This window comes from Ptiloglossa arizonensis, chromosome 3 (genome assembly GCF_051014685.1).
Source record: "Ptiloglossa arizonensis isolate GNS036 chromosome 3, iyPtiAriz1_principal, whole genome shotgun sequence".
Taxonomy (NCBI): domain Eukaryota; kingdom Metazoa; phylum Arthropoda; class Insecta; order Hymenoptera; family Colletidae; genus Ptiloglossa; species Ptiloglossa arizonensis.
The window spans coordinates 10,591,730-10,618,313 of NC_135050.1; the positions used below are offsets into that span (position 1 = coordinate 10,591,730).

General features: G+C 39.0%; 1 protein-coding gene across 1 annotated transcript in view; it reads left to right on the top strand.

Moving 5' to 3' along the window:
• Positions 1 to 26,584, top strand: part of LOC143144910 (alkaline phosphatase) — a 422,761-nt gene that overhangs the window by 388,853 nt on the left and 7,324 nt on the right. Inside the window, exon 8 of the mRNA XM_076307792.1 lies at positions 18,515 to 18,636. Coding sequence (XP_076163907.1) covers positions 18,515 to 18,636 — 122 coding nt within the window. The remainder of the gene's footprint in view (positions 1 to 18,514; positions 18,637 to 26,584) is intronic.

Below are 26,584 nucleotides of genomic sequence, written 5' to 3' on the forward strand. Positions count from 1 at the left end.
GTATACATTCAACGTATTCTTGTTCGAACCAATGTTCGCTCGATGAAAAATTCTTCTCCACGATGAGTTTCCCGTGAGCTTTGGATAATAAAATATCATCAACATTTTAGATGAGAGTAATTTAATCAGATTTGCGCAACGTGGCAACACAAAGGATGATTTTGTACATTGTAATGAAATTACGAGGAACCGTCACGTCATGAATCAATAACTATCCTATAACCGTGTAATTCGATTATAACGTTTAGCGTAAAGCTGTGTTACAGTAAACGTATTACTTTGATTAACTCCTTCTTGTTATTTGAAAATTTGATTATTTAAACGATCCATTATTTGAACGTTGCACTGTTTATAGTAATACTCTTTTGTAGAATTTACTATTAAACATGAGAGATGTCCACGATATTATATCTTGCGAATTTATTTTCATTTTATATTCCTGAATAAATGTAATTTTTCTTTAATAAATTCAAGATTGATCCGATTATTTTTTTTTCGAATTAAGCAAAAATTAAAACAATTCTCTTTAATAAATTCTTTAATAAATTCAAGATTAATCTGATTATTTTTTTTCAATTAAGCAAAAATTCATTCAATTATTTCTTTCGTAATTGATTCAATTCTCCGAAGATGACCCTTTACAGGCAGAAACGTATACGGAATTAATACTTCCGTGCATATGTATGTCAATGAACGAAAGACTACAAATTACTTGTACGACCATTATATTACTATCGATGTTTCTCTTTATGTTTCATAATTTACATTTTACAATTTTAAAATATATGTCTATGTATGTTAGCAGAAAAAGAATTTCTGAATTTTCTTGCCATCAATTATAAAACTATCGATAGTTTCGTGTTCGTATCAACGTATTTGGAATTGAAATTTAATTACAAGGGAAAGTAACACGAAAGTGGAATTTGTTCCAAACCCATTTTTCATTTTAACGATTGATTTCCATTCGTTCTTCGACATTGTCATTTCTATGTTCAGCGTATCGAATGTAACGTTCCATTCTGTTTTCATTTCCATGGTTTTCGAAAACTATGATCAAGGAACGATATACCTTTGGTAGATAACCATATTGAAAAGGAACTTTTCCACAATCTTATTTTCTCGGAGTAACACCGAACGGATTGAAACTGAAAATGCGTAGTCACGAAACTGTGATTTCCATTCGCGTTCCATTTCGCAGTCGCCGACAAAATTTCATGTGAACGATGTCGGTGCGTCCGAACTTTCGATCGGTCGTGTAAATACCGTGAATAACACGCGTCGTATATATTTTATCATAAAATCCGATTCCGATGAAAATGAATTAAAACTGTACATCTAGAGCGACCTTACCCAAATATTTCTCTTGAACTTATTCGATATGAACATAGAATCCTATCTTTCCTTCGATAACGACGGATATTCATGATTTCTACGAGTATAATGAAAATACTTTTAAACGTGACAGAGAATTCTTAAGTATTATTAACTAATGTAATAAAAAAACGCGTAAGAAATTTTATTCTGGAATTTCTTTCTGCACATAGAATATCTGCTACTGTAACGTGTCGCTGACAAACGAGGCAAAGATTAATAGGGTAGTATAAGAATCGTTAAAAAGCAATAAAAATGTCAGGAATCGAACTGTTCAAAGTTATTTCCTTTTTAAAATTATTACAACTGCCAACAATTCTGATGTATGTTAAATGGACATGCAAGAAGATAACACTTATTAGCGTTTCCTTTGAATACTCTTTTAAAGGTAATTCTATTCAATCAATGACACGTTGAATATATGTAAGTCCCAGTGAATATTATGCGACAGGAATTATTACCGATTACACGATAAATACTTTCTTTAGCGATAAAAATAAATGGGATAATAAAGGCAATTTCGTTTAAATAGCGATACTATTTTTTCTCGTAGAAAATGCAATTAAAGAGAAGAAAATAATTCATTATTTTCAATAACAAGAGCCAATAGAATGGTTTCTCGGATCTATGTTAATTAATCGTATCTTACTCCTCTTAGTGAGAATATTGTGCGTCTCTTAAGTCTTGGGTTTCTTTCTTCAGCAGCTGTATAATACTACTGTACTAACTGTACTATGAATTACGTTTTTATCACTATATCACATTAACTAGTTGTTTGCAATCATTCCACGTCCAAATGATGTACAACTCGCCCAAAATCGGATACGCTTGACTTACTATTATTCAGATTGCCCGTTGGTGAATGGTTCGTCGTATTTTCTGAATGTACACACGTAACCATGGCCAAGACATCGTCACCCTCGAAGACCGTTATAAAGCACAAAGTAGCAAGTGTAATTCGGCGAGGAAAATAAATGCGAGTTTCGTCGAATTTCGAAGTACCGAAACTGCGAGCGATAATAACTTTCGGGAAGTGAAGCTCACAGGTCGTTTGTATCTTCGCCTCGATAACGACCGAAACACGAATGTTTGGTTTTCACCATTTATTGCCATAACATCCGTCATTTATTCTTTTCAAGAGTCCCCATATGTTCTCAGATCCACTTGCGATAGTTGTTCAAAAGTTTTAGTAACAGTAGTAGTAGTAGAACTGACAGTAGTACGAAACGTAGCCCATATTTCTGAAAGTATAACGACTAAAGTGTACAGATTCGAACGATAGTTTAGATCGTGAAATTTTTAGTCTATATCATTTTTTGTATATTTTTTGTGCACATCAATTTGATATAAGGAGACGTAGCATTCGATATACTTGAGATCACTTCGATGAATTCGCAATTATTTATTTCGACGAACGTATACTCGAAATGAATATAGTATTCAACAGTTCGAAAAGAGCCATGTCCAATTCGTTATAAAAATTCCCATCGTCACTTGTAGGTACCAAGATTTCAAGATTCTGATCAATTTTTTAAATCGTTGAATTTCTTCTGGCAACAACAGGTAACTTTGAAAAATAATCTAATTATATTTTTATCGAGACCATTATTAAAATTAATATAAAGGAAGTTAAGATTATCTTCGTTGATACATAAAATCGTATTAATTGTTTACTACTTGAAAAGGACTACTCTCCTTTGTCAACGATTGTCATAGATCGATGGTTACTTAAATTAACTCTTGCCACCTCGCTCTGGAATTGATTTTTGACTCGTTCCGTGTTCCCTTTTTGCACAGCTCTCCGAACGCGACGATTCTTAAAAAGTGACTCCCATCACGCACTGTCTTCTCCTAAGAACTTTCTCCCCATGTATGTATCCACACTGACATCTACCACTCACAATCAGTCACTCCAACCCACGTATCCCCCGAACCTTAATCCTGATCAATTCAGTGGCACTCTCTCTTCGAAATCATTTCACCACGACGTGCCGAATGCTGCTCATTTTTATTCGTCCATAGAGAAGAATACAATTTCAAATAGACACATAAGGTAACAAGAAATTTTCTTCTCTTCTGGTAATACTTTTCATTACCCAGCAATCTACAAAATTTATACTCGGAAACAATTAAAAAAGAAATTTTTAAATTCAATGTTACGAAACATTGAAAGAAATAATTTTAGTCGTACTCGATTACAATAAAAATGATATACCATTTGAAAACAGTATTTTTTGCTATTTCTTATCGAAAATCTCGTTCGATCGTTCAAAAGTTACTTTAACTCGATCTTACCACACCCTCTGTAGACTCAGGGGTGAATTTTCAACCGAGATCGATAACGACCACACGGATTTGTAAGCGTATACAAAATTCGCAGTAAATCCACGAGAGAAAGCAGGAAATTTGACTCTTCGAACGAATCGCAAAGTATTCGCTTCGATCCATAGAAAAATATATTTTAATCCATGAAAATTTCTAAAGCTGTTGAACACTCGATGCCGAAATCCTCCCTAAGACCGTTATTCCCGTGACACGTTCCCCTTTTCGTTCACGACATCCGCTTATTTCCGCCCTCCTCCAGACTCGTTATCATTCTCCCTGTCCAACGGCTCAAAGGGGCCCAACCAGAAGAGAGAAAATGAAAAAACATTCTCCGGAGATCCGCCTCGGGATTCCCGAAACTTATCCTTATCTTTCCCAAGGTAATGACCGAAGCTCGTTTGTTGTCCGGGACTCGAGGCATTCCCGGAGAAAAGCCAGCCTCCTCTTTCTCTTTCCCGCTATCCGGCCGTCTATCCGTACTCTGTGAAATGTGTCCTCCTTGGTGTTCTATTGCTTCGGAAAGTTCGCGAATGTTACCATTGGCCTGGCTGTTATCCACCTCGGTAATAAACATGCCACCGCGACGTGGCAGCTTTATGACGGCAGGAAACATCGCTCTGGCTTCGTATCGGCTGTCTGCGCGGCTCGAACGTCTACCGTACATCGAGAGACACCAACGTCGGTCGCGATAGGCCGATTAAAGTTTCGACCGAATTCGCGACGTCGTTGATTCCTGTCTGGGTAACGTCTCGCTGGGACGTGTCCAAATGGATTCAAGTTCGGCTCGACCACAGGCCAAAGTTCGAAACGTTTCGTTTACCCGCGTCGATCAACGATCATGGACTGCCGCGCGGTGCGATGAATCGGGATTTCGGGATTTGATGCGCGCGGCTGAAACCGGAACCAATGACCGAGTGTCGTGTACAGTTCACGTCGTCGATCTCGAATGCCACGCTCGGCCAGGAGGGTGTTTATAGGGGAGATTGATTTGCCCGTTGGTCCGATGTAAACGGGTAGTGTATCGAGAGTCGGAACAGGTAATCGCGTACGAGTGAATTCGACGGATGCCCTCGCGATTGGATAACTTTTTTCCATCGGCATGGAACACCTGTCGCGCGTTCTTCCGATTCGAAGCTCCGATACGCGCGAGGTAACACCGAAAACGAAACCCCGTTCCTTCGTACAGAACGATTTAATCCATTACTACGGTGAATCGATTCCCACCGTGCGGATTTGAATTATATACGTACGTAATTATCACCGACGGATAGTCGTCTTCGACGGAACCGCGAACGAATTTCATTTAAAATTTGGCCAGCAGCCAATCGAATCTCGTGCGCGCTGTAGTTCAGCTCGCGCCTGACCTACACCAAACGCAACCTCATCGCTCATGCTTGCCCTCCATTCTCCACCGACATGCCACGGGCAACAAACGCGCCAAACTACGTTACACGACCGACTTATTTTCACCCTCGAGGAGCATCCATCAGAGAATCCTCCTAAATCCACGACAATTACGTATAAAACAACAACAGCAGCGCGGACAGGAGATGGAACTTAACGGTCCCGTACCACAAAGAAGGATCGTGGCGAAAGGTAGCGGAGATCTTTCCCCCTCCCCTCGGTCGTCTCCCTTTGGACGATTCAATTACTCGGAACGCTTACAGCTCGTCAACCGCCACGAAAATAGGGAAGAAAACTGGAACGGGGATGATATCAAGGAATCCGTGTCCCGGCATAAAATCGGCCCTCCTCTTGGCCGCCCGGCCGGCATTTTCTAATTTAACTTCCTACGAGGCAGAGGTGGGGGGGGGGGTTGTACGAAAGAGAGGACGGGGAACAGATCCACTTTCGTGAGTCGCTGCCATCGCATAACTTTCGCGTCGGTGATGCGCTTTCGTGATCTTATATAGTTGCTAGTTAATGGCCCTGACTCGGACGGGCATGCAATCGGGACGAGGGCAAACGTCTTCGGGTCTGGCCGCGATAGAGCCGACGGAACGTATACCAACTGATTTATAAACGATCCACGAGCGACCGTTACCGGCTTCGATAGTCTCGGACCAGTTCGCGGCATTCCGAGAACTTCCGGGCTGCCCGATGAACTTCTGCCGCTCTCGCATTCCGCTCGGCCTCGGATAACAGCGACGCGAGAAGGTTATTGCGCGCTCACCCGCCACGTCCGACAGCAATTGTGCCGGAGGATTTACGTTGATGAATCGCCCGACCACCGATAAGCGCGCTTAAATCGCCCGGTGTCGTCGTGCACCTTGTTCCCAGCGGTTAGGCCCACAGTATTAACACATCTGACGCCGACAGAGGAAAGAGACAGTCCAGGAAATGTGCGTGGCTATCCACCGCGATTGCACGACGACACGTAACGATAGGGAAGTCGCTCGTGTCGGTATCTACGAACTTTGTGGAACCATTTAGTAACTGAGCCTTATTCGCGAAGACAGCGAATAAGGTAGACGAGATATCGGTAGGGTAGCTCGATAAAACCTCATTGCGGTTCCTCCGTGAGACGTACCGAATTCTCGACACTGCTTTCCGCTATCGATCATTTGACGTCGACGGAGCGAAAAATCTAAGAAATAAATATATCGCTGTGTTCACAATTGAGTTACAATGTGTAACTATAGAGGAAAGGTCGTGTCGATATCTACGGAATTAGTGGAACCATTTAGCAATTAGGACTTGTTTGTGAACATAGTGGTGGTGTAGCTCGATGAAATATTATTGCTTTCTATGCGAAACGTATTGAATTCTCAACACTGGTTCGTGGTATCAATCATCTAAACAATAAATATGTTGCTGTGTCCACAATTGAGCTACAATATGTAACTATAGAGGAAAGGTCGTGTCGATATCTACGAAATTAGTGGAACCATTTAGCAATTAAGACTTGTTTGTAAACATAGCGGTGGGGTAGCTCGATGAAACGTTATGGCAGTTTCTGTGTGAAACGTACCGAATCCTCAACACTGGTTTATGGTATCAATCATCTGACTCTGACGGAGAACTGACTCTCACTAGGAAATATGTAGCTATACCCACGATTGCACGATAACACGTAACTATGAAGAACCGATTATTTAGTAAATTATTTACGAAATAACTATTTACTATTTACGGAAACAGCGATTTGTTGATACAGTAACGCTTACTTCCTCGTCACAGATCTACGATATTGAATCATTTGACAGAGAGAAGTGACAGAATAGTAGACAGAAAGTAGAAAACGTTTAGATTAGTCTACGATTGCATGGTAACACGTAACGGTTGTAAACTAGATGTGTTAGCCCCGTAAAGTTCGTGGAACGTAGCGACTTATTAATAGGGTAACTCCTCGATAAAATGTTCCGAATCGTCTTCACCCCTTTCTTCGAATCGAGTAGCCTAACTTCAAAGGGGCGTTGCACGCGTATGGGTATAATAGTGGCTACCAATTCAAACTTTTGTATTTCTTCTTGTATCTTCGTGAGAGTATTGACAAAGAATTGGCCAAATTCTCCCGATGAAAATCTCGGTTAAAGATACAAAAAGTCGATTCCAGAAATAAATTCGCTACCGTCCCTCGTTAGTGTTCCGCGCCGCCTCGAATGTGTACATCTTATCGAGGAATTACCGTAACATCGAAATAAGCGTAAAAGACAAATAAAAGGAGTATAGATTTTACGATACGATATTTTAAAGTCAAGTGCGTTAACGGTACCGAGTGTGTCAAATTCTACGATGATTCAAGTGTAGTCGTAGTCACGATTCCGGAAATTGTGCTGCTCTGGATTTGTTCGGTTCAAGGGACGAGAAGAGACTGTCTTTAAAACTAAATCACTTCCATATTGACGCTGCAATTGAAGAATTGGAAGAAGGTCCAGGACGTTCTGGGAGAGATAGATGTTTAGGTTGGGATAAAAGATGTATCAGTTATAATGCAGTTCGGGACTGTTTGAGAAACGTGCTACAAGTCCGATGCATTCTTCCTGCTACTGCAGATTCTGTAAAGATGTTGCACAAGAGTCACTTGTCTTGAAATCCAGAGTCTCTGAACTCTTTCCCAGAGAATGTTAGCTGATATTTTCCAGACGTACCCAAGTCCTTATGAAACGTATACAGAACACAACCGTACTGATATTCTTAAAAGTGGCATTGTTTCCTTAAGAGGTCCCGAGGGTTGGCTTCGTCGTTGAAAGTGTTTTAAGAAATAATTAATAGAATATGTCGGATCTCTGTGTGCACAGAATACTTTCGAAACGTTGAATACGGTGTTAATATTAATATTCGATTCGAAGTGACAACTTTTACATCCATTACGGGTAATTAATGGAATTATTCGTACCCTGCGATCGTGAATCAGAGCGGTCCTTAAAATTCGTCATTTTCCCCGTTTCGCCACTTGAAAGCGCAAACTGTTGTATTCGACTGATTCATTTCAATAAAAAATATCACGTGAATGTAAGTACGCGAATGTATACTTTTTAAGTTACACTTCTCAAGTTACGTTAAAATTTCAATATTCGAGTGTACGTACATTTCGATAGCTATTATCCGATTGTGATATTTGAACAGTTGCAATTGCATACCGAATAACGATCACGTGACAGAATTATGCGACTGCAAGAGAATCTCATTGATCCACTGCGGTTTAGAAGCTTAGGTTCGATTCGTGATAAACCAAAGCTCGGAAGGATTCGACGAACGATTAAAAAATCGATGGTAAAACATATATTGAAAACAATTTTTGTAAATGTTTATTCCTTCGAAAAGAAGTCTACCGTCACACGTAAATAGTAACTCGTATAAATTCCGATGCATTTGTATCTATTCGATGCATACCTCTCCTTCTTCTGCAGTTACAATTGTGTCGAAATTGCGTGGTTTTGTTTACACAAAGTTCTTCTTTGAGTTAAGCGTCTGATCTTAGCAACTGTAGCGACACTTCTAGAAGTCGCCACCAGAAAGCCGTTCAACCAATCTCTTTTTCGCAGGTTTTCGGTCCGTCACCTTTGGTACACACATTCCCTGTGTGTTAAAATAGGTTCTGCTAGGTAACTTTACCGACAAGTCAACTCGTGTGTTCAAAGCTCTCTTCTTCTTCTTCTTCTTCTTCTTCTTCTTCTTCTTCTTCTTCTTCTTCCTTTTCTTCCTCTTCTTCTTCCTCTTCTTCTTCCTCTTCTTCTTCCTCTTCTTCTTCCTCTTCTTCTTCCTCTTCTTCTTCCTCTTCTTCTTCCTCTTCTTCTTCCTCTTCTTCTTCCTCTTCTTCTTCCTCTTCTTCTTCCTCTTCTTCTTCCTCTTCTTCTTCCTCTTCTTCTTCCTCTTCTTCTTCCTCTTCTTCTTCCTCTTCTTCTTCCTCTTCTTCTTCCTCTTCTTCTTCCTCTTCTTCTTCTTCTTCTTCTTCTTCTTCTTCTTCATCAAGACGACGCGAATTACTTGTCAATAATAAAGTCTGGTGGAAGTGGGACAAGTTGTATGTCACGAACGATTAAAGTAGTTCGAAGAAAATGATAAGGTGATAATTAAATGGCTTTAGATACTCCGCTTTTCTTCGTCATCATTATGCATTTATGCGCGAGCATGTAGTTGCGGCTTTCATTTAAATGAAGCCCTATATATATATATTTATGCCATAATCGACGCAGTTTCTTATTCCCTGTAAGACGAAGTTAGACGTTTTTGTAAGCAAGTGATTCAACTGCATACATAGAAATAGTTGTTAAAACTTTTATCGTAACTTTGCAAAGAAATACTCGTACCTTAATTTAAAGTGTAAAACCGTTCTGATCCTTTCGCGATCAGTCTAGGTACATAAATGGACAAGAGTTGATTGATCAATTTTTAATCAAAAATACACTTCTTTTAAAAACACATTATATATGTATATACATATATAGATTCCAAGAATACGAGAGTAACGTAAGCACGTAATAGTGAAAATTGAAACTGAAAATCGATGGATTTCCACTTCTTCTCGTATTTGTAACCGTTTCGACGGCCCATCTCGGTTAAGTATGTTCTCCGAGTGATTCGAAAAATAATACCTCGAACGAAATAAAGAAAATACGTCTTCTTGGGAACCGGTAATAGGTCGAAAAGAAACGGGGAAGCACTACGGTCGAAATGGTTTAATGTTTCTCCAAGAGCGAGCATTTTGCTCGTAAAAATAAACTTATGGATACATCAAACGAGACAAGAACGAAGCGAGCAAGAGCCCCGATTCGTTGGAAATTCACAAATGAACTACTTCCCGATATTCCCGGACAGCGCCAAGTCATCGATGGTTCTCGATACGTTAACCGACGGTCCCTTTTATAATCGATGATCAAAGCTCAGCGTGGACCAACATTAAATGTGGGTTAATTAAATTGCTCTCGCCCCTCGTTCACCCCCCGGGGGGGTGTCTTATTATTCGTAAATGCTCTAATTAATTGTGGCCGTGGAAGGAAACGTGGAACGGGGAACGTTAAAGGGGAAGGGTCGCAACACCGAAGTACACACTTCTCTTGGCACGAGTATCGTGCAAATACTACCACCGAGGCTCGATGTCGCTTGTTCGTTGGGATATCCGCGGAACGGAATTTCCAAAGAGCGTAATTTATTCGAAGCTTTCATCCACCGACGGAGCGAACTCGTAAAACCACGTGTCCCGTACCTCTCCGACTCCGAAGGCCGCTTCATGGCTCTTCGCTTCTCCTCTTCGACGCCACCCGAACGCGACCAATGTCGCTATAAATCCGCGTTCCTCTCCAACATTCGGAGATGTATTGATTCTCGACACCTCCTCGTGCACCACAAGAGTTCACCTTGAACTCTTCGATCACTTGTCCCGCTTCGAGAGAAAATATTCTCAAGTGGCAATTTCATAGCCTCTGGATCGCGTGTAATGGAGGTTAAATGACACCGGAAGGAATTACGCAGTCTCGACCGCACTCGCAGTGAATAAATCCTGTTAAACGTTATTGCTTTCGATGGATTTCCAACGAAGAAGTGTTTGTAGCCGACGAACGAGATACGAGATCGATCGTGGCGGTAGTTCGATCCGCTTCGTCGAAAATAATTTTCTTCTTTAACGATTACGTCGAAATTGAACCAATTTAAAATGTCGACAAACGTTTTACAAAGGCTTTTTTATTTTGTACTTTTGTATCTAAAAGTAAATTATCGATACGGAGGTTAGCACGCGTTCGTGGATATACTTCCATGTGTAACAAATACGTTTAATAATAATGATAATAATAAATGAAAATTGTCACGAGTTTATAAAGGGAATTATAAACGCGATTGAAGCAGTTGCTTTGTAAATACCGAAAGATCGATATCTCTCTTTCTTCTTGAGTCTGCAATTCGTTTTTGTAATTTTTGTTTCCTGAATAGTGTAATCTAGAATGAGAAAGAATATATACATTTTATAACGAACAGCACCAATTAGCGAAGTTTAATCGAGCACGACTGAGTTGTAATAAAATTTTTCCAAGAACCGAAAATTGATTCAATTTTGTAATTAAATCTACCAAAGGTAGACGACTCGAAACTTCGAACAGTTTCATTTTTTGTTAATGAAAATTGCAATCGATAGTCGTAATTGAAAACTGGCTTTAAATGCCATACTGCAAAAAGAAGAATATATCTTTTCGTCGAAGGAAGTAAATTACTTCTTTAACATCGTCTCGAGTTCCACTCGTACGTTACTGATGGAAAATTCAATCGTTACAGCCACTAAAATTATTAATTAATATATCTGGTATGTCCGTATAAATGCGATTAAAAGAGTTCGATTTCTTTTAGGCTTACTTTACAATTCAGATACTCTTGTCAATTTTCGATAATATTGCTTTCCATAAAAAATTACCTATACTTGTCCCACGAAATATTCCTCCATGGAAATCGATCGGAGCAGAAAAAATGTCCGCGCTAATTCGTCGTAATTTGATCCATCACGTTTTCTTTGTTTCACTATGGAGGGCAACCGTTTCGCTGTTCGTACGATAAATAATTACAAGAACGGTAACGCTGAATGGCAATGATTCCTCGAACTCTTATTTCCGATTCTTTTGTGGAGCCGCGCAATTCCTTCGAAATAGAAGACGCGGAACGAGCTCCTTTTGTTAGGTCGTGGCAGCTGCGCTTCCGTTATCGACCTACATTTTACATTGCCCACCGTGTGTTTGCGAGTCTATGTTTAGCTTCTCGAATTGCTTCCCTGTCTACCCTTTCTCTAATGCACGTTGTTTCGACGCTGTAATTAATATTTAATGGCAAAATGCCGACGCGTAATCGGCTCAACTGTATTACATAAAGCATTATGGTGTCGGCCACGATGTGGCCCGAGCCTCGCTATTCAGCACCGTTCAACCATGGAACGAAAACGATGCCCGACGTTTCTTTAATGCGGAAAAAGCATGTTTGGCAAGAGTACGCTGCATCGACGGCCACCAAAGTGCATTAGTTACTAATTTCCAAGAGCCTCGCGTCCCGAGCCATTAAATAATTTGACGACCACGCGAAAAGGGGAATTACACCTTTGGCGTAAGGAGTTTCAAGCTGACTGTGTTTACGGTTCGGTCGCAACGAATTGTGCACGGTGCAATTTCACTTCGCAGTCAATGTACGTTCGTTGAAAATAAATTTTGTTCGATGAACAGGTGTTGGGAAACTATCTTTGACAATTCCTGTTGGAGTTATTTTTGCATTCGGAGAGTGGAAGTTTGTTTCTTGCAATATTTGTAATTCTTGGAGATCTTTGTACCTCGGAGCCTGACCATCGAACGTTCCATTGAATCACTCTTTAAAACTATTTTCAAGCATCGCAGACTGATACTTCTTGGAAAGAAATATTACCGCTTTTCCTCTTTGTTGACACACATCGTCAAACATCGTTACACTCACAAAATTGATGTATCGATCGGGTGCAAATTCATCCATTACCACTTCGTAACATCGATTAAAGAGATCCTTCTATTGCATTTTTAATTGATGTTGTAAAATATATTTTATATATACGTGTGCAGGAACAACATCCTTCGATATCTTCGACCATACAGTTCACAACCTGATTCAACTTGTTTCAACAATGTTAATCGATCGAAAGTGTAGCGACACATCGCAACGAAGTTCGTTTTCTAATCAATTCTCTATATTCGTATCCTCTAAATTTCGTCAAACATACGTATACATACACCGTCTCAAACACGAACATAATTTTATACAAAATTGTGCGCGAAATATACGATAACGATACAATTTAATTCGCTTGGTTAAAAAGCAATTGGACTCGGTTTGTAGACCCATGTAAGACGACATTAAGATACTCCAAAGAAACACCGGTAGGACACAAACCCATATATTGATTATTTTTTAGTTATTTTTCTTAAAGAATACAATAAGACGAGTCTTCTTATATCGACGAAAAAAGGACACCTTGTTTATATATTTTTCTTACATTTACTAATCGTTTGTCGAACAAATTTTCCGATCGGTTTAACGATTTTGCATTCCTCGTTCAATAATTAAATCCAAAACCGAAGCCGCATCCAGGGCTCAATTAGGAATTACACGGCCGAGCGATCGATTCGATTAATTTCGAAACGAGGAGAATAAAGTGAAAATGTTTTCCGTTCTTCGCATTATTTGCGAGAAAATGTTACTTTCGTTTGTACAATGCCTGCATTATGAGAAACGGGTTCAATCATCCAGAATAGGCTTTTCAATTTACAAGACGTCGATGTTATGGAAGATACTACCGTGCACTTTCACGCGGAGGTGGCATCGAGAATGGCGCAGAGACTCTCAACTCCCTCGACGAATTCTGTCGTTTAATTTAACCGATAAAAGAGATACGATGTAGAAAGCTATTCGCAGTAGATTACGAGCTATAAACGTGTCTTCACTATTCAGAAAATTTTCAAGTATTCTACTAAAGTCGGCGCCCGCATTAAAAAGCATATTTGAACAAAATTCGAAGTACCAGCTTATCAGCGCATACATTGATCATTTTATTTCACAACCTCGGTGAATATGTTAAACAGTGTCCATGTAAAAGAATTATTAAAGCAAATCGGTGTTTCTTAATTCAACGACGCATCCATGTTTAAAATCTAATTCCTTACGCTCTTGTAAATTGTTCCTTGTTAACCGTTTAAACGTCCTGCCTTCCTTAGTTTTCGTTTCACCATAATCTCGTTCCTCCATTGTTCGCTAGACGCATCTCGTAAATAATAAATGTCATTTTTTATTCTTGCATCAGTCGACACAACAAATAATTCAAATAATTCCATTCACGGGTAAACACTCTAGAAAAATTATAATCGAAATTCAGCTCGAGATAAAATGATTCATTGTCGATTTCACTATCCGGAAGTAGATTACAATTTATGTATAAAGCGCTGATGAAATGGACTGCTATGGCCTTCGATTTATATTCATATTCTGCATAGATTGAAACATATGACACGTATTATGGTAAGAATACGATAACTCGTTACGGAATATAATTGTGTTATTACGAAGAGAGAAATCTAAACTCGACACTGGTAAATTTAAACTCGAGTCAAGTAAACAGAAGTAATAACACATCGTACGAAGTTTCACTTTGGAGATGGCTCATGGAATCGATATGAAATGTAACCACGTTGCGTCTTGTTATTATTTAAACTCGTATTACATGTAATTGTATTTTACATTTATCAGAGAATTTATTATTCTGTTTGGGAGCCACTAGAACAAGAATTTCGAATACCTAAAGACAGAGTAATTTGAAACAATTTTAATCCAGATGAATAGCACATCTATACCCTAGGTAAAAGGGGCAAATCGTACGTAATTGAATAACGAGCGATTTAAACTAACCACGGGTCATTTACCAAGGATAAAGAATTCTTCGAATAGAGTATTCTAGAACGTACATTCAACACTTTAGGCCAGGGAAAGCTCGATTGAAACAATTGCCCTCGAAGAACTGTACTTAAGACACCGATTAATTAATGAAGATTACCGAGAGTTAAATGACCGTAAAATGTTGCTACTTCATTACTTACACTATCAGCTGAATACCGTGTACCGTTTACTTTTTACGAGAAACAGATACAAATAAATTATACTCGGGACAATCGTGTTAGGCCACGTTGAAAGTGATCATTTTGACATTTATTTTACGATAACGACTTACCGTCACACTATAATTTGTCATCTCGATTCTCTTAGTAGATGCATATTAACTTTTCGATTATTTTTAAAATTTTAGCGATTGCTATAATTTTTTACTACTCCAGGTCACACTCCTTATTGACAATTGTGACAGACACTAACTTCAATACGTACATATAATGTATAATTATATTATCGTGAAGTTGCCTCTTATTGCGGACGTATTGTAGATAAATAACTAACAACTTTTACGTTACCACTGTGATCTTGTTACTTTGTAAGATAGCAGAGAGACTAAAGCAAACGTTGAAATAACTACAAATAGTATCTTGAGGATAGCTGCACAATGGCCTTGGACGATCAAAACATGATTGATGTAACTTTCAATTTACATGAATTTTAATTTTTTCAACTTCAACTAACGTGAATTTTAATTTCTAAAAATTTGAAAGTGCAAGTATACTAGCCTCGAATACTGTTTCACGGTCAAGAAAGAAAGATAGTAAAATAAAAAGAAGCCTTTGGCAATCGGAATAAAATCGGTTTGGCAGTGACTGCGTCAAGTTTTGACACCTAGCGTTACCCAGTTTCGGTTGCATTCTCTTCGACAAGTTCGCGAAACGTTACATGTATATACAACGTATATAATTATACGTGTATACTGATTAGAATGACTATTAAAATAATTAATAAAATAGAAAAGAACACGATAATCGCACAAATACGTAAAAGTAAAGAAAAGTAACGTAAAACGCAACGCATGTTCCCACGATGCATGTTCAACGAGAATCTCCAAAATGCACTTTGCTCTGAAAACTGAACAAACGAGTGTCATTGGCCTCAGCGAGAAGACGAAAAGGCTCCTCGTGTCGAGTTTCACGAAATTTTCGACCACTATAGAAAACCCCACGTTGATATCTCGAAAGATCATTTACCTGCCGTGCGTACCGCAAAACGAAAGCTATGACCAATTAGTATGGCGCCGCTTGTATGCATACGGCCTCGGGGAAACGAAAATCCTTGAGATCTTTAAAGAGAAACAGCAACGGGTCCTTAATGCGGGCGGTGCATTTGCACGGCAAATAAACGGTTAAATTATACATTGTTAAACAACAGACAGCGTGAAATGGCTACGGTCTATTTTTGAAGGTTCCTTGGTAAGGAGGAGGAGGAGGACGCTTTTGAATAAAACATATCCCACCGGCGGGCATGTCCTAGAGTCCGTTTTTCCGGTTTCTCCCTGGTCTCTAGCGTCTTCTTCTTCCCCTCTAACCCCGCCACGGCTAGGCTTTACCCCTCTCTTCTCGTTCCTTTTGTCTGCAACGAGCAGCCACTTATTCATGAAACGACGGACCGGTCTCTCCTTGACAATTAATGTTTTGCAGCATCTACGGTCGCGTTTCACGACGATTGCAGTTCAAACAGCGTTTAATTCGCCGTGGGATCGCGTCCACGGAATTCGGGGAAGAATCATTTTCATTGTTCGTCGCGGCGTGGATGATTAAAGTGTCCGATGCGAGAATCGGGAACGGTTAAGAGGATTCGGCTCGGGGAACGTTCGGAATGTTTCAGGATCGGAACGGAGGCTGCGTCGGTGCCTTCTGAATTTCCCTTCTACGTTTCTCAGCCGTCCCTTCACCACCGAGCTCGTTGGGAATGCTTTATTTTTCGTTGCTCCGGCGAGTTTCGAGCTCATTACGGAACGTTTTGTTTTTCCGTGGCGCTCGATGCTTATTTCTCGGTTACTCACGGAGTTACGAGATACGGAATGTGTAAAACATCCGCGAGGCTACGGTAGACACTCCTTCGAGCTGGAGGATCGCGTATTCGAGACGTTCGTTGAATCTTGTCTTTAGAATTCGCGGCTACGAGGATGTTTTGCGTGTTTCGCTGTACCGAGATACAAGTTCGCGAACGCTGCTTTACGGACTTACCTAAATTCTTTCCGTGGAATATATTTCACGTTGGAGCGAAAGTGACCCCCGAAAGGGATAGTTGGCGAATTTCTCTACGAAAATTGTGTAGCGTCGGTAAAATACCAAGGCATATTCCAAACACAAATTTGAATAGTTTGTACGGTATGGTGTAATAATGGAGCTCTTTCAATTTGTAGCGTAAAATGTTTAATTTTCATTTAAACGAATTCGAAGGTGACGTTGAAATTTTATTACAACGAGTCGAAGTAACGTGGCTTCGAAATGTGTAGCTCTATTTGGATAATTCTTTCGGCGAAACAAAATTCGAAGACATATTTGGAATTACTTTTTTATAGTTTCTACGGTACGGTATATTAATGGCGTTCTTTGAAACGTTTTGTTTAAGAAACGAGGGTGACTTACACCGAGTCGTATATATTCACAATTCTGAGAATTTCTATGTTGTTTTTTATATCGACCATGATTCGTATTTAATTAAATTCTAATTCTACTTGTACCATATGTAATAATCGTCGACGAACAATGTACGAGTCACTGTACGTTTAGAATATTTTAGCATTGAGAACGAAATTTGTGGTAAAATTCAAGATTATCGATGTTTCTTTAAATGGAACCACATTATTTTGAAGTAGTCAAAACAATAAGTATGCAATACTGGAACGTTCGAGAAAGAAGGCCGAAAAAATTCACGAAACATTCATTTTTCGTGTACCATATTTTAATACTTGTATACGCATGATGAACAAAATAATCGATATATGTGAAAAAAATCTACGTTACAATTTCAAGAAAAGATACGTAATTGAATTTTGACGGTGCATCGCTGTTCTTAAAAAAAATATCTAGGTCATACGAAGACAGACCTTATTAGACCTTTAAACATTTACCTCTACCACTTTTTTATCCACGTAGAAGAAAGAACTACGGAGCCGTTCTAATTACGTGATTCGCTCTGTACATCGGAATAATAAAAAAGTTCCATAAAATTTGATATCCAGAAATGCGGATTCGGTCCGTTAATTCAAAAATAATTAGAAATTTATACAATGGATTTCCGGGAACGATTGTTCTCCCTCGTTCCAAGAAAAAGCTCCACCGTGCTCCAAAAGCCTCGAGTTTTCCATTACTACTTGTCAATCGCATATGAACTCAATTTATATAAGACAGGCAGTTGATATTTCATTAATTCTTCTGTACGAGCCTTCGATTAAAATCGTACTACCTCTGTGCAGCCAAAATATCGTGACTATTTAAACATTCGTTGAGCAGAGTATCCTTCAAATTATGAAAAGGAGAACACGTTTTCGACAATCAAGGCAATGTAAATATTTCCATAATTCGCGAAATACATAAACAGACACACATCGACGCATATATATTGTAATAATTAACCTCAATTATTGCTAATTTTACGAAGAAAAATCTCCTCCGTTTCCCGTGCGTCTGGAGTTTTCCCATTACAACTTGTCAGTCACAGAATTGGAGTAGCGCGGTTAAAACGATTCGGGCGAGGAGCGAGGATTTTTCGAGAATTTTCGTAAAATTAAAATACCGCGATAGAAAACCGATTTTTATCGGTTTCAGCTTCGACGCTTTCGAACGGTTAATGTTCGCCGGACGGCGAGGTTTCAGCGTTGGTCCGCTTGAAAAATCTCTTAATCGTCGACCTTTTATCCGTTAGGTTCTTATCGGTAATTTTCGTCTGATCGATGACCTGATCGCGTGATCTTCTTTTCCCGCAGGTTCTGACAGCAAGGTGTCGGATGTTGATGGACAACCGTATACAACGTTGTTGTACAGCAATGGTCCCGGATACACGCAGCCGCGGAATATTTTACGGGAGGCCGGGAAGGATTCCATTCAGGTAAAAAAGGCCAGCTCATTCTCTCACCCGGGCGAGGATATCTCGTCACTGTTTATTGGATCGGAAAATGATCGAACGGAAATATCGGGGGCGCGTTTAAAAATCCATCACGTTTTTGTCGAGGGGTTCATCGCGAAATATTCGATGAAGCTCTTCGAACTTCATATACTCTGCCCTCTCGTTCCGTTCCCATCTCCTCTCCAGCTCACCTTTTCACTTCGCCATTCTCCACGCCCTTTCGCGTTGTGGCATATTTTAAACTTCGACAGCAACGACAATCAGTCGGTATTTCCGATCTGATAACTTTTAATCTAGCCGCGAAACATTGATCGTTTCATCGTACGTGCGCGGAGTATAGTTCGTGCGCATAGTAGGGTGGATTGCAATACGTTGAAAGTAATTTAAGTTTCTGCCACGCGTATTGGTATAGCGGAAAAGTTTGCGTAAATGTAAAGAGAAAGATTAATGGAACCCTCTGTGAAAGGCGGCTAATTACGGGCCGAGTAGACGGACGAAATTGAAGATAAAATAACACATCGGTTAGCGGTTTCTTTCCAGCAGTAGGACGGAAGGAATTTATTTATACGATAGTGTCGAAAGACATCGATATGGATATTAAAGTAGTCCTTTCATCGTGCAAAGAGACGTTTCCAATATGCATGTGTTAACGACATTTTATATTACATATATAGCCTTGCGTAGTCTTGTATAGCCTTGTAAGTATGTGTACGTATATTCTTTTCTTGAACCGATGCACCAGCTGATTAGGTTGACCTATGCAAAGTGACACTGTAATTTGATTTCGATATTTCCCCAAAAGGTAGACGACGATACGAATTTAATACGAGTAATATAATATACATGCACGAAATGTAGGAAGACAGAAATAACGAGTAAAATTAATTGCATTTTTAATTCCGTTTTTAAAACAAATGGAGTTCGATGTGTTAAATTTACCGCGTCACGAGCGAAATGGACAGAGAGGGAACCGTTGCAATACTCTCCGACGAAAGAATGCGGTTGAAGTACGCAATAAATAAAATTTCCTTCAATTTTTCTTTGTTAGAAAAGATAGAAATTTCTTTTCCAGGACTGATTTCAAACAGTCTCTTCTTCTTTACGATTGATTTGAAACAGTCTCTTGAATTTTTGCAAATAACGTTCACCGAAAGAAAAAGCGAACAATTACAAGAGGTTAAGTTTCTTCGAAACCCATTCGTTTCCAAACCATTTGAACGCAATCGTGTTCACCAATACACACGTTTACGTGTACGTGTACGCGCGAAAGGAGATTGCATCTGGAGTTATGGAGGGTCCTAATCGTTCAGGGCCTATCTCCTCAGGATGTGTGTATATCTGTCTCGTATGTGACTAAGGAAATAACGAGGAAGATCCTCCATAACTCGAAACCGCGCGTTAAAATCAATTGTTTTTTTTTTCTATAATAACAACGAGCTCAAAATGTCTTGGAACGTGTTCGTAAGTAAAAAAGAATCTTCCGAGTTCGTTCACAATACTTTCCTATATTGTACTGTCAGAAGGTAAAAATTGGTTAGGTGTTGGCTGTAAAAATATGAAAGGTCGATATACCAAACTCGCGTAGACTTCGGATCGTTGACTCTTAGATAACAAATTGGTGGCTTTCACGATTTCGATTGTAAATACACTCGTGAATTTTTCTATTCGCAACACACAGTGTGTATTCCAGCATTCAGAGGCTCGCAATTCGCTATCATTATTTCATTTCCTTTTTATCCGCTTTGACTCTCACCGGGTCAATCAACGTCGACGCAGCTAGATCCTCGGCCGTGTTTCGTCATTATCGTCTTTCTTTCATCAGCCATTCCCCGACCGGGCTAGTTTCCTTCGTTCCGCGATATTAAACGCGTTATCGAGGTCCCAGTGCCTTTGGCCGACGGTATTCAATTCCTTGGAGATGCGGCTCGCGCGGACGACTATGAGCTATGGCGAGCGACACAAAGCCGAGGAGAAGAGAAAATATTAAAACTGCGAAGAGCGTGCGAGCAATTACCATTGATCCGCTCGCTCGTTAAAACGGTCTTCTTCTCTGGACGTTAAAAAAAAAAAAGATGGATTCTTCCCTTCCGCATTTTCTAAGAAGTTTTAGGCGTCGAAGACGTATTTCCAAATTGTTGGAATTAGTAACGAAAAATCGTTGAAATTGTGGGAATCGAAGAACAACTACGAGAAAATAGAGTCGGAGATGTGTTCAACGATTCCAAACAAACGTGGCTACTTATTTAACAAAAAATGGACTCTTCTGTGTTGCGTTTTCTTGGAGTTTTAACCCTTTGGACTCGAGAAGCGATCCTCGGTCGCCACCTAATTCAGTGTACTATTTTCGATCCGAGAAAACTTCGTGGTTTGGAATTCAAATTGGAATTTAAATATTACGTTCTTGTAGAGTGTAAACGCATCTATGCGAAGTATATAAAAATGTTCCCTTTCGGATTAATTTTACGACTTAAAGGATTTTCTCGAGGCGTCGGTTTCCGGTAACAATGAAGCCTCGAGTGCAAAGGGTTAAGCCTCGAAGACGTGTTTCTAAATTGTTGGAATTAGTAACGAAAAATCGTTGAAATTGTGGAAATCGAAGAATAACTACCAGGGAAGATAAAGTCGGAGATGTGTTCAACGATTCCAACTAAACGTGACACCGTCTATTTTTTAATGTCCTTACTCGCACTTAGCGAACGACGCGACGCCATTAAACTAATCACCGACTTTCAGTAGCGAAGTTTGTTCGAGTGTTCACAGTTGCTCGCGCGGATAGAACCGTCACGTGTCGTGGTGTCCAACTTCAACGTTTTCCTCGAAACTACATTTTCCTATTTGATGTCCGTTAAAGCTTTGATGCCAATTAACCGATCTTGATGAAATTTACCACACACGCGGAGTAAATGTATCCTAATGGCCTAGATCGAAACGTACGCAATATATTCCAACACTATATTTCTATTCAAAAAAGTGTACCACATTTTTTTCCTGTAAAATTTCGCCACTCCTTTTTAAAGTAATACAGTTTTAACAGCTTTCAGTATTTTTTTTATCTTTATACTCCCGGTCATAAGTACTTGTACCAAACACGAAACTATACTATTTTTGTTTGTTTTCGGTCTGTAGAATTTAAAAAGTTTGAGTTTTCTTTTACCGAGGTATTTTAAATAACATATTCCTTGAATAAATTAATATTTTTGTTTATGAAAGGAATAGATATTTTCTTGAAATATGTATAAATGCGCATTCGAAATATTATCAATAGTTTTTAAGGAAAATATTCACAAAGAAACAGCTTTCTCTACTTTTCCACAGTAGAAAGTTTAATAGAGCGAGAGTAGCAGACGCTTCTAAGGTTTAAATATTTTTTCAAATGTATTAAATAATTCCACGAGTTCCTTCGTTGTTGTAAAATTCGTTCTTTGCGTGTTGAATATTCGCGGATAAAATTTTTAGTTGAAATTTTACTTTCTGGTTTACGATATTCCGTGCACATTATACAGTGAGATTTGAATGTTTCACTGGTGCAATGATACGCCACTTCGTGATAACACCTCGAGGATATATGTTAACATTGGAATTATATCCGTAACTTACTTGAAATCAGAAATAAAATTTCGCGCGAGTGCGCAACCCTCTGATCTCTGTGAACATAATTTTAGAACTCTGGAGCAGCAGAGTAATAATTTTAATGATACAAGTTTTGTAGAGGAAAAACTTTGTGAATTTCTACCGAGTGTAATTATTACAAAAAGATGATTTCCGAAGCGTAAGTATACGGTAATAGAGTCGGTGAAATATTTAATTAATTTATTTTAAACAAATCTCGAAATTAACTTTATCCTTTGCAACTGAAATATCATATTTTTTGTACGAACGCTTTAGAGTACAAAAATGACGTGGCACTTTGTCGGAGATCACGATACAAAATGTATAATCCTTTTAAAATCGTTTTATTATGCATTTACGTACTTCCTCTTTTATTTCTTCCCTTTCGAAGTAAAAATTTTAAACTAAATTTTTAAAAAACCCTTGAACGCATTTTAAAACTGATTATCGCCGTATATGATTAAATATAATAACGTTGCGTTTAAATAAATCAAGCTGTACTCGATACCTGTTTAACGTTTGTGCCTGAAAAATAATTGGACATTTTTCCTCCGAACAATTTTTCCCAATATTCTATAATTTTCGATAGAGTTACACGTGTCTTTATTTTTAGTAGAAAAATATATATTTTCTTGAAATTCGAATAAATAAGTGCGCAATATTAAAAGAAATTATTGTCGGTACTGTACGAAACAAATTCACAAAGAAATATATTTATGGGAAGTCTGGAGCAAATTTCCTCAACGTTGATCCCAGATTTCTTCGCTGAGTACCTCCCGCGGCGTTGATTCATCTAGTTTGAGAGAGAAACTTTCACGTCGAGCTGCGCAGTTATTTGCGTTAATTAATACAGAAATGTTCGATACTTGGTCGCAAAATTTGTACACTTCCGTCTTCCCCTTTCAGACCTGTTCCAACAGAGAGAAACGCAATTCAGTCTCGGTAGAATAAACGATAACCCAGTTTGAAAAAGAAATGAAATTTTGTTTCGGGAATACCAATACAAGAGAAGAGGAGAAAGGGGAATGAGCGATGCGACTGCGCGCGCATGATGCAAGAAGAGAGCCTCGCGCTCATTAAAGTGACCGAAAGTATACTTGATTGTTCTCCACGGCAGGTTTGACATACGCGGGAATGTCATTAAAAGAAAAGCCTTAACAGTTGGGGCGATACTATTTTTCTTTTTTTTTTTTTGAATTAAGTTGCTGAATATTATCACTCTACAAGATACAATATTCCCTCGCTAAATGATCACTAATCGGGTCCGTTCCTGTTTAGCGAGAAATGATAGAGTTTTTTGTTCGAGAAACGACCGTTTATTTTGGAGCGAGGTCGAGTATAGCAGATTACATTCGTTTAGGGGAGTGGATAGAATACGTTGAGACCGAGTGAAATAGAACAGCGAAGAGTATCTCATTACCTGAAAAAGAAAACGTAAATTTCAATGTCTATCGTTATATCTTTCCGAGATCATTACCAACAAATTGGCCTGATTTTCGAGATGAAAATGAGCCCAAACACGACCTTATTCGGACTACTTTTAATTATTGCGCTATTGGAGTCATTTTTGAAAATTTTTCAATTACACGAATGTAAAAGCAATCGGAACGAGATCGTGTTTGGACTCGTTCTCGTTGGAAAAATCTCGCTAAACTATCGATAAGTCTGTCATAAAGATACAGAGAATATGTAAATTTAAATTTTTGTTGGTAAATTAAGTTCGATCTAGGGCAAACTTTGATCCGTTAGCTTGGAAGTGCTGCAAAATTGTAACCGAAGCTTTCGTTCTGAACACCTGGTTCGAATGTATCGCGATTTTTTGGAGAAACTTTGATCTGTCAACGAGGAGATACTGCAAAATTGCAATTGAAATTTTCGTTTTGAGCATCTGTTTCGAACGTATTGCTACTTTCTGGGCAAATTTTGATCCGTTACTGGAAAATTGCAATTAAAGCTTTCGTTTTGAGCACCTGGTTCGAACGTATCGCGACTTCCTGCAGCAAAGTGTTTATTGCGGTGTATTTTGAGCAACGGTAACCGTTGGTAGCTTCGTGTTTTCGAGCGACGACATCGCGAGATCGTAACGGCAATGATACGCAATAATCGTTACGTTATCGTAGGTCGTTCGCTACTGAAAATCTCGGTATAACGTTGTCTGGGATTTGTGCTTCGTGTCGCGAGTTCTTCACTTATTTCGAAACGTACAATATAGTTTTACGAGCATCGCTCCATTAGATCCTGCAGTGTGCACATACGCTGGTCGAAAGAATTATTCTGTCCATTAAAAGATCGAATATACAATACGAGTTCGAGATACAGTGCAAATACGATCGTAACGCATTTACAGTATTGCCTCGTCTCTAATATTTATATTGCTCTGGTGAATTGTCCATAAACGCGAACCTATGATTATTTCCTATAGTGTATATATATATTCGGCATTCTATGTTGTCTATCGTTTTCTATTAAAGGTTTTGGAAATATTAATCGAAATTATAAAATTACAGATGATGGTTGATTGTGTATTAAATTGCTACTTTATATAATGAAATTTAATGCAAATTAATAAATCAATTTAGACGATCAAATTTAAACGACCAGAGATAATATTCGTTATCTGACAGGCAGTATCGAAATATTTGGTGGCATAAAAAATTGGTTATCGTTATCCATGGATTTTGATTCGGTAAGATATATCGGTAATTAAACAACAATACGACACTTTGTGTGTATACATTTTTAAAAACGTATTGTCAGATCTTATGAATGAATTGTAGTAGCAAGTTAGTCGATCTCGTATTGGTAAATATCGGCGTGTAGAGTGAACGACAAACGTGTGCATCAATATCTGATAATAGATTAAGAATGTTAACGCAGTTTTATAATTGTCTAATGCAAGTTCTAGCCCAAGAGAGATTAATTTCCGCAGTTAAAGTATAGCCTATCTTCGCTTATTCGTTCCCTTTGCGAATCTAAAATTTATAAAAATCACATCTGTTAATATTACTCATAACTAGGGAAAACTTATTATATTTTTCTCCGTATAGATAAAGACGATGATTAAAATTACTGTTGACTCTTCCGACATCCGTTAAAATTACTATTGACTCTTTCGACCTCCGTTAAAATTACTATTGACTCTTCCAACCTGCATTAAAATGCTCGTACCAGACTTATCCAGACTTACGAGTTAAAATGATTAATAACGAAAGACAACTCGTAATAAAATTTCCCAAGCAATAGTGTATCTGCAAGAGGGAAAAGATAGCCTATCCCTATGGGGGAAAAGAGATACCTAACCGTATCTTTTTCCCCTGATCGCTAAACAAGATTCTGTCTGCGCTTCTTCTTCGAACGTTTTCTTTACGACTTTTGAAACTAAACTAACGTACTCAATTTTATTCCGCTGTACCCGACCGGAAGCGAAGTAAAAATAATCGGACGACTACTTCGCGAAGATGGCTCCGTAAAAGATCCCGCTACTCTCTTCTGGAACGCTTTCTCGCGTTGCACGAGTAACGTTTAACTGTCGTGAATCCGATTGGACGACGCTGTTGCGCGGAACGATAACTATGTTTACTTCCCGAATGAGGGAATGTCACCTCCGTTCACGTAGCATCTTCGAACACGAGCAATTCGCAAGAAAGCATCACGCGAGAACGTTGGCTCGCGATCGGTGGATCGACGGATGACGAATGCACCCGGTTCGTGATATTTAAGTCTGTACCCGGTCCGACAATAATTTCTCGAGATACCGTTTCACCGAGCCATAGATTTCAGGGACAATCGCGGAACGATCGTAAGAGATGTTTCTCTCGTGGGGTTACCGATCCTTTCCCTTCGACGCGACGCTTTACGACGCCTCCTTAACCTCTTCTTCCCTCTCGAGATGTCACGGCGACTGTACAACGCGGTACTACATAATTCAACGTAAACTGCGCGAGACGAAAACACTGCGATACGAAAAATGTTCACGAACGTACAATGGAAAAGGGAGGGACACTTACTTCTTAAATCTCTACACGTTGCAGAACTGAGAACGAAGATATAAATGAAAATAAATAATACGCGAAAGTAACGGTGAAGTAAACGACGACGGCGAAATTTGTGCCGCGAGAAAATAGAAACAACACGGTGAGATTAAACGTTGAAGATTAATTTGTGTCGTATGAATTACGCTCACCCCGCTCCTATTGCGAGGAATTATCGCATACATTCGAAGAATTATCGCAAATGCCTAACGACGAACGAAAAAATGGTTTCTTTCCTCGTCCGGGTGCATCGTAAAACCTAAAGTAAAAAGATCAACGAAAATAAATCG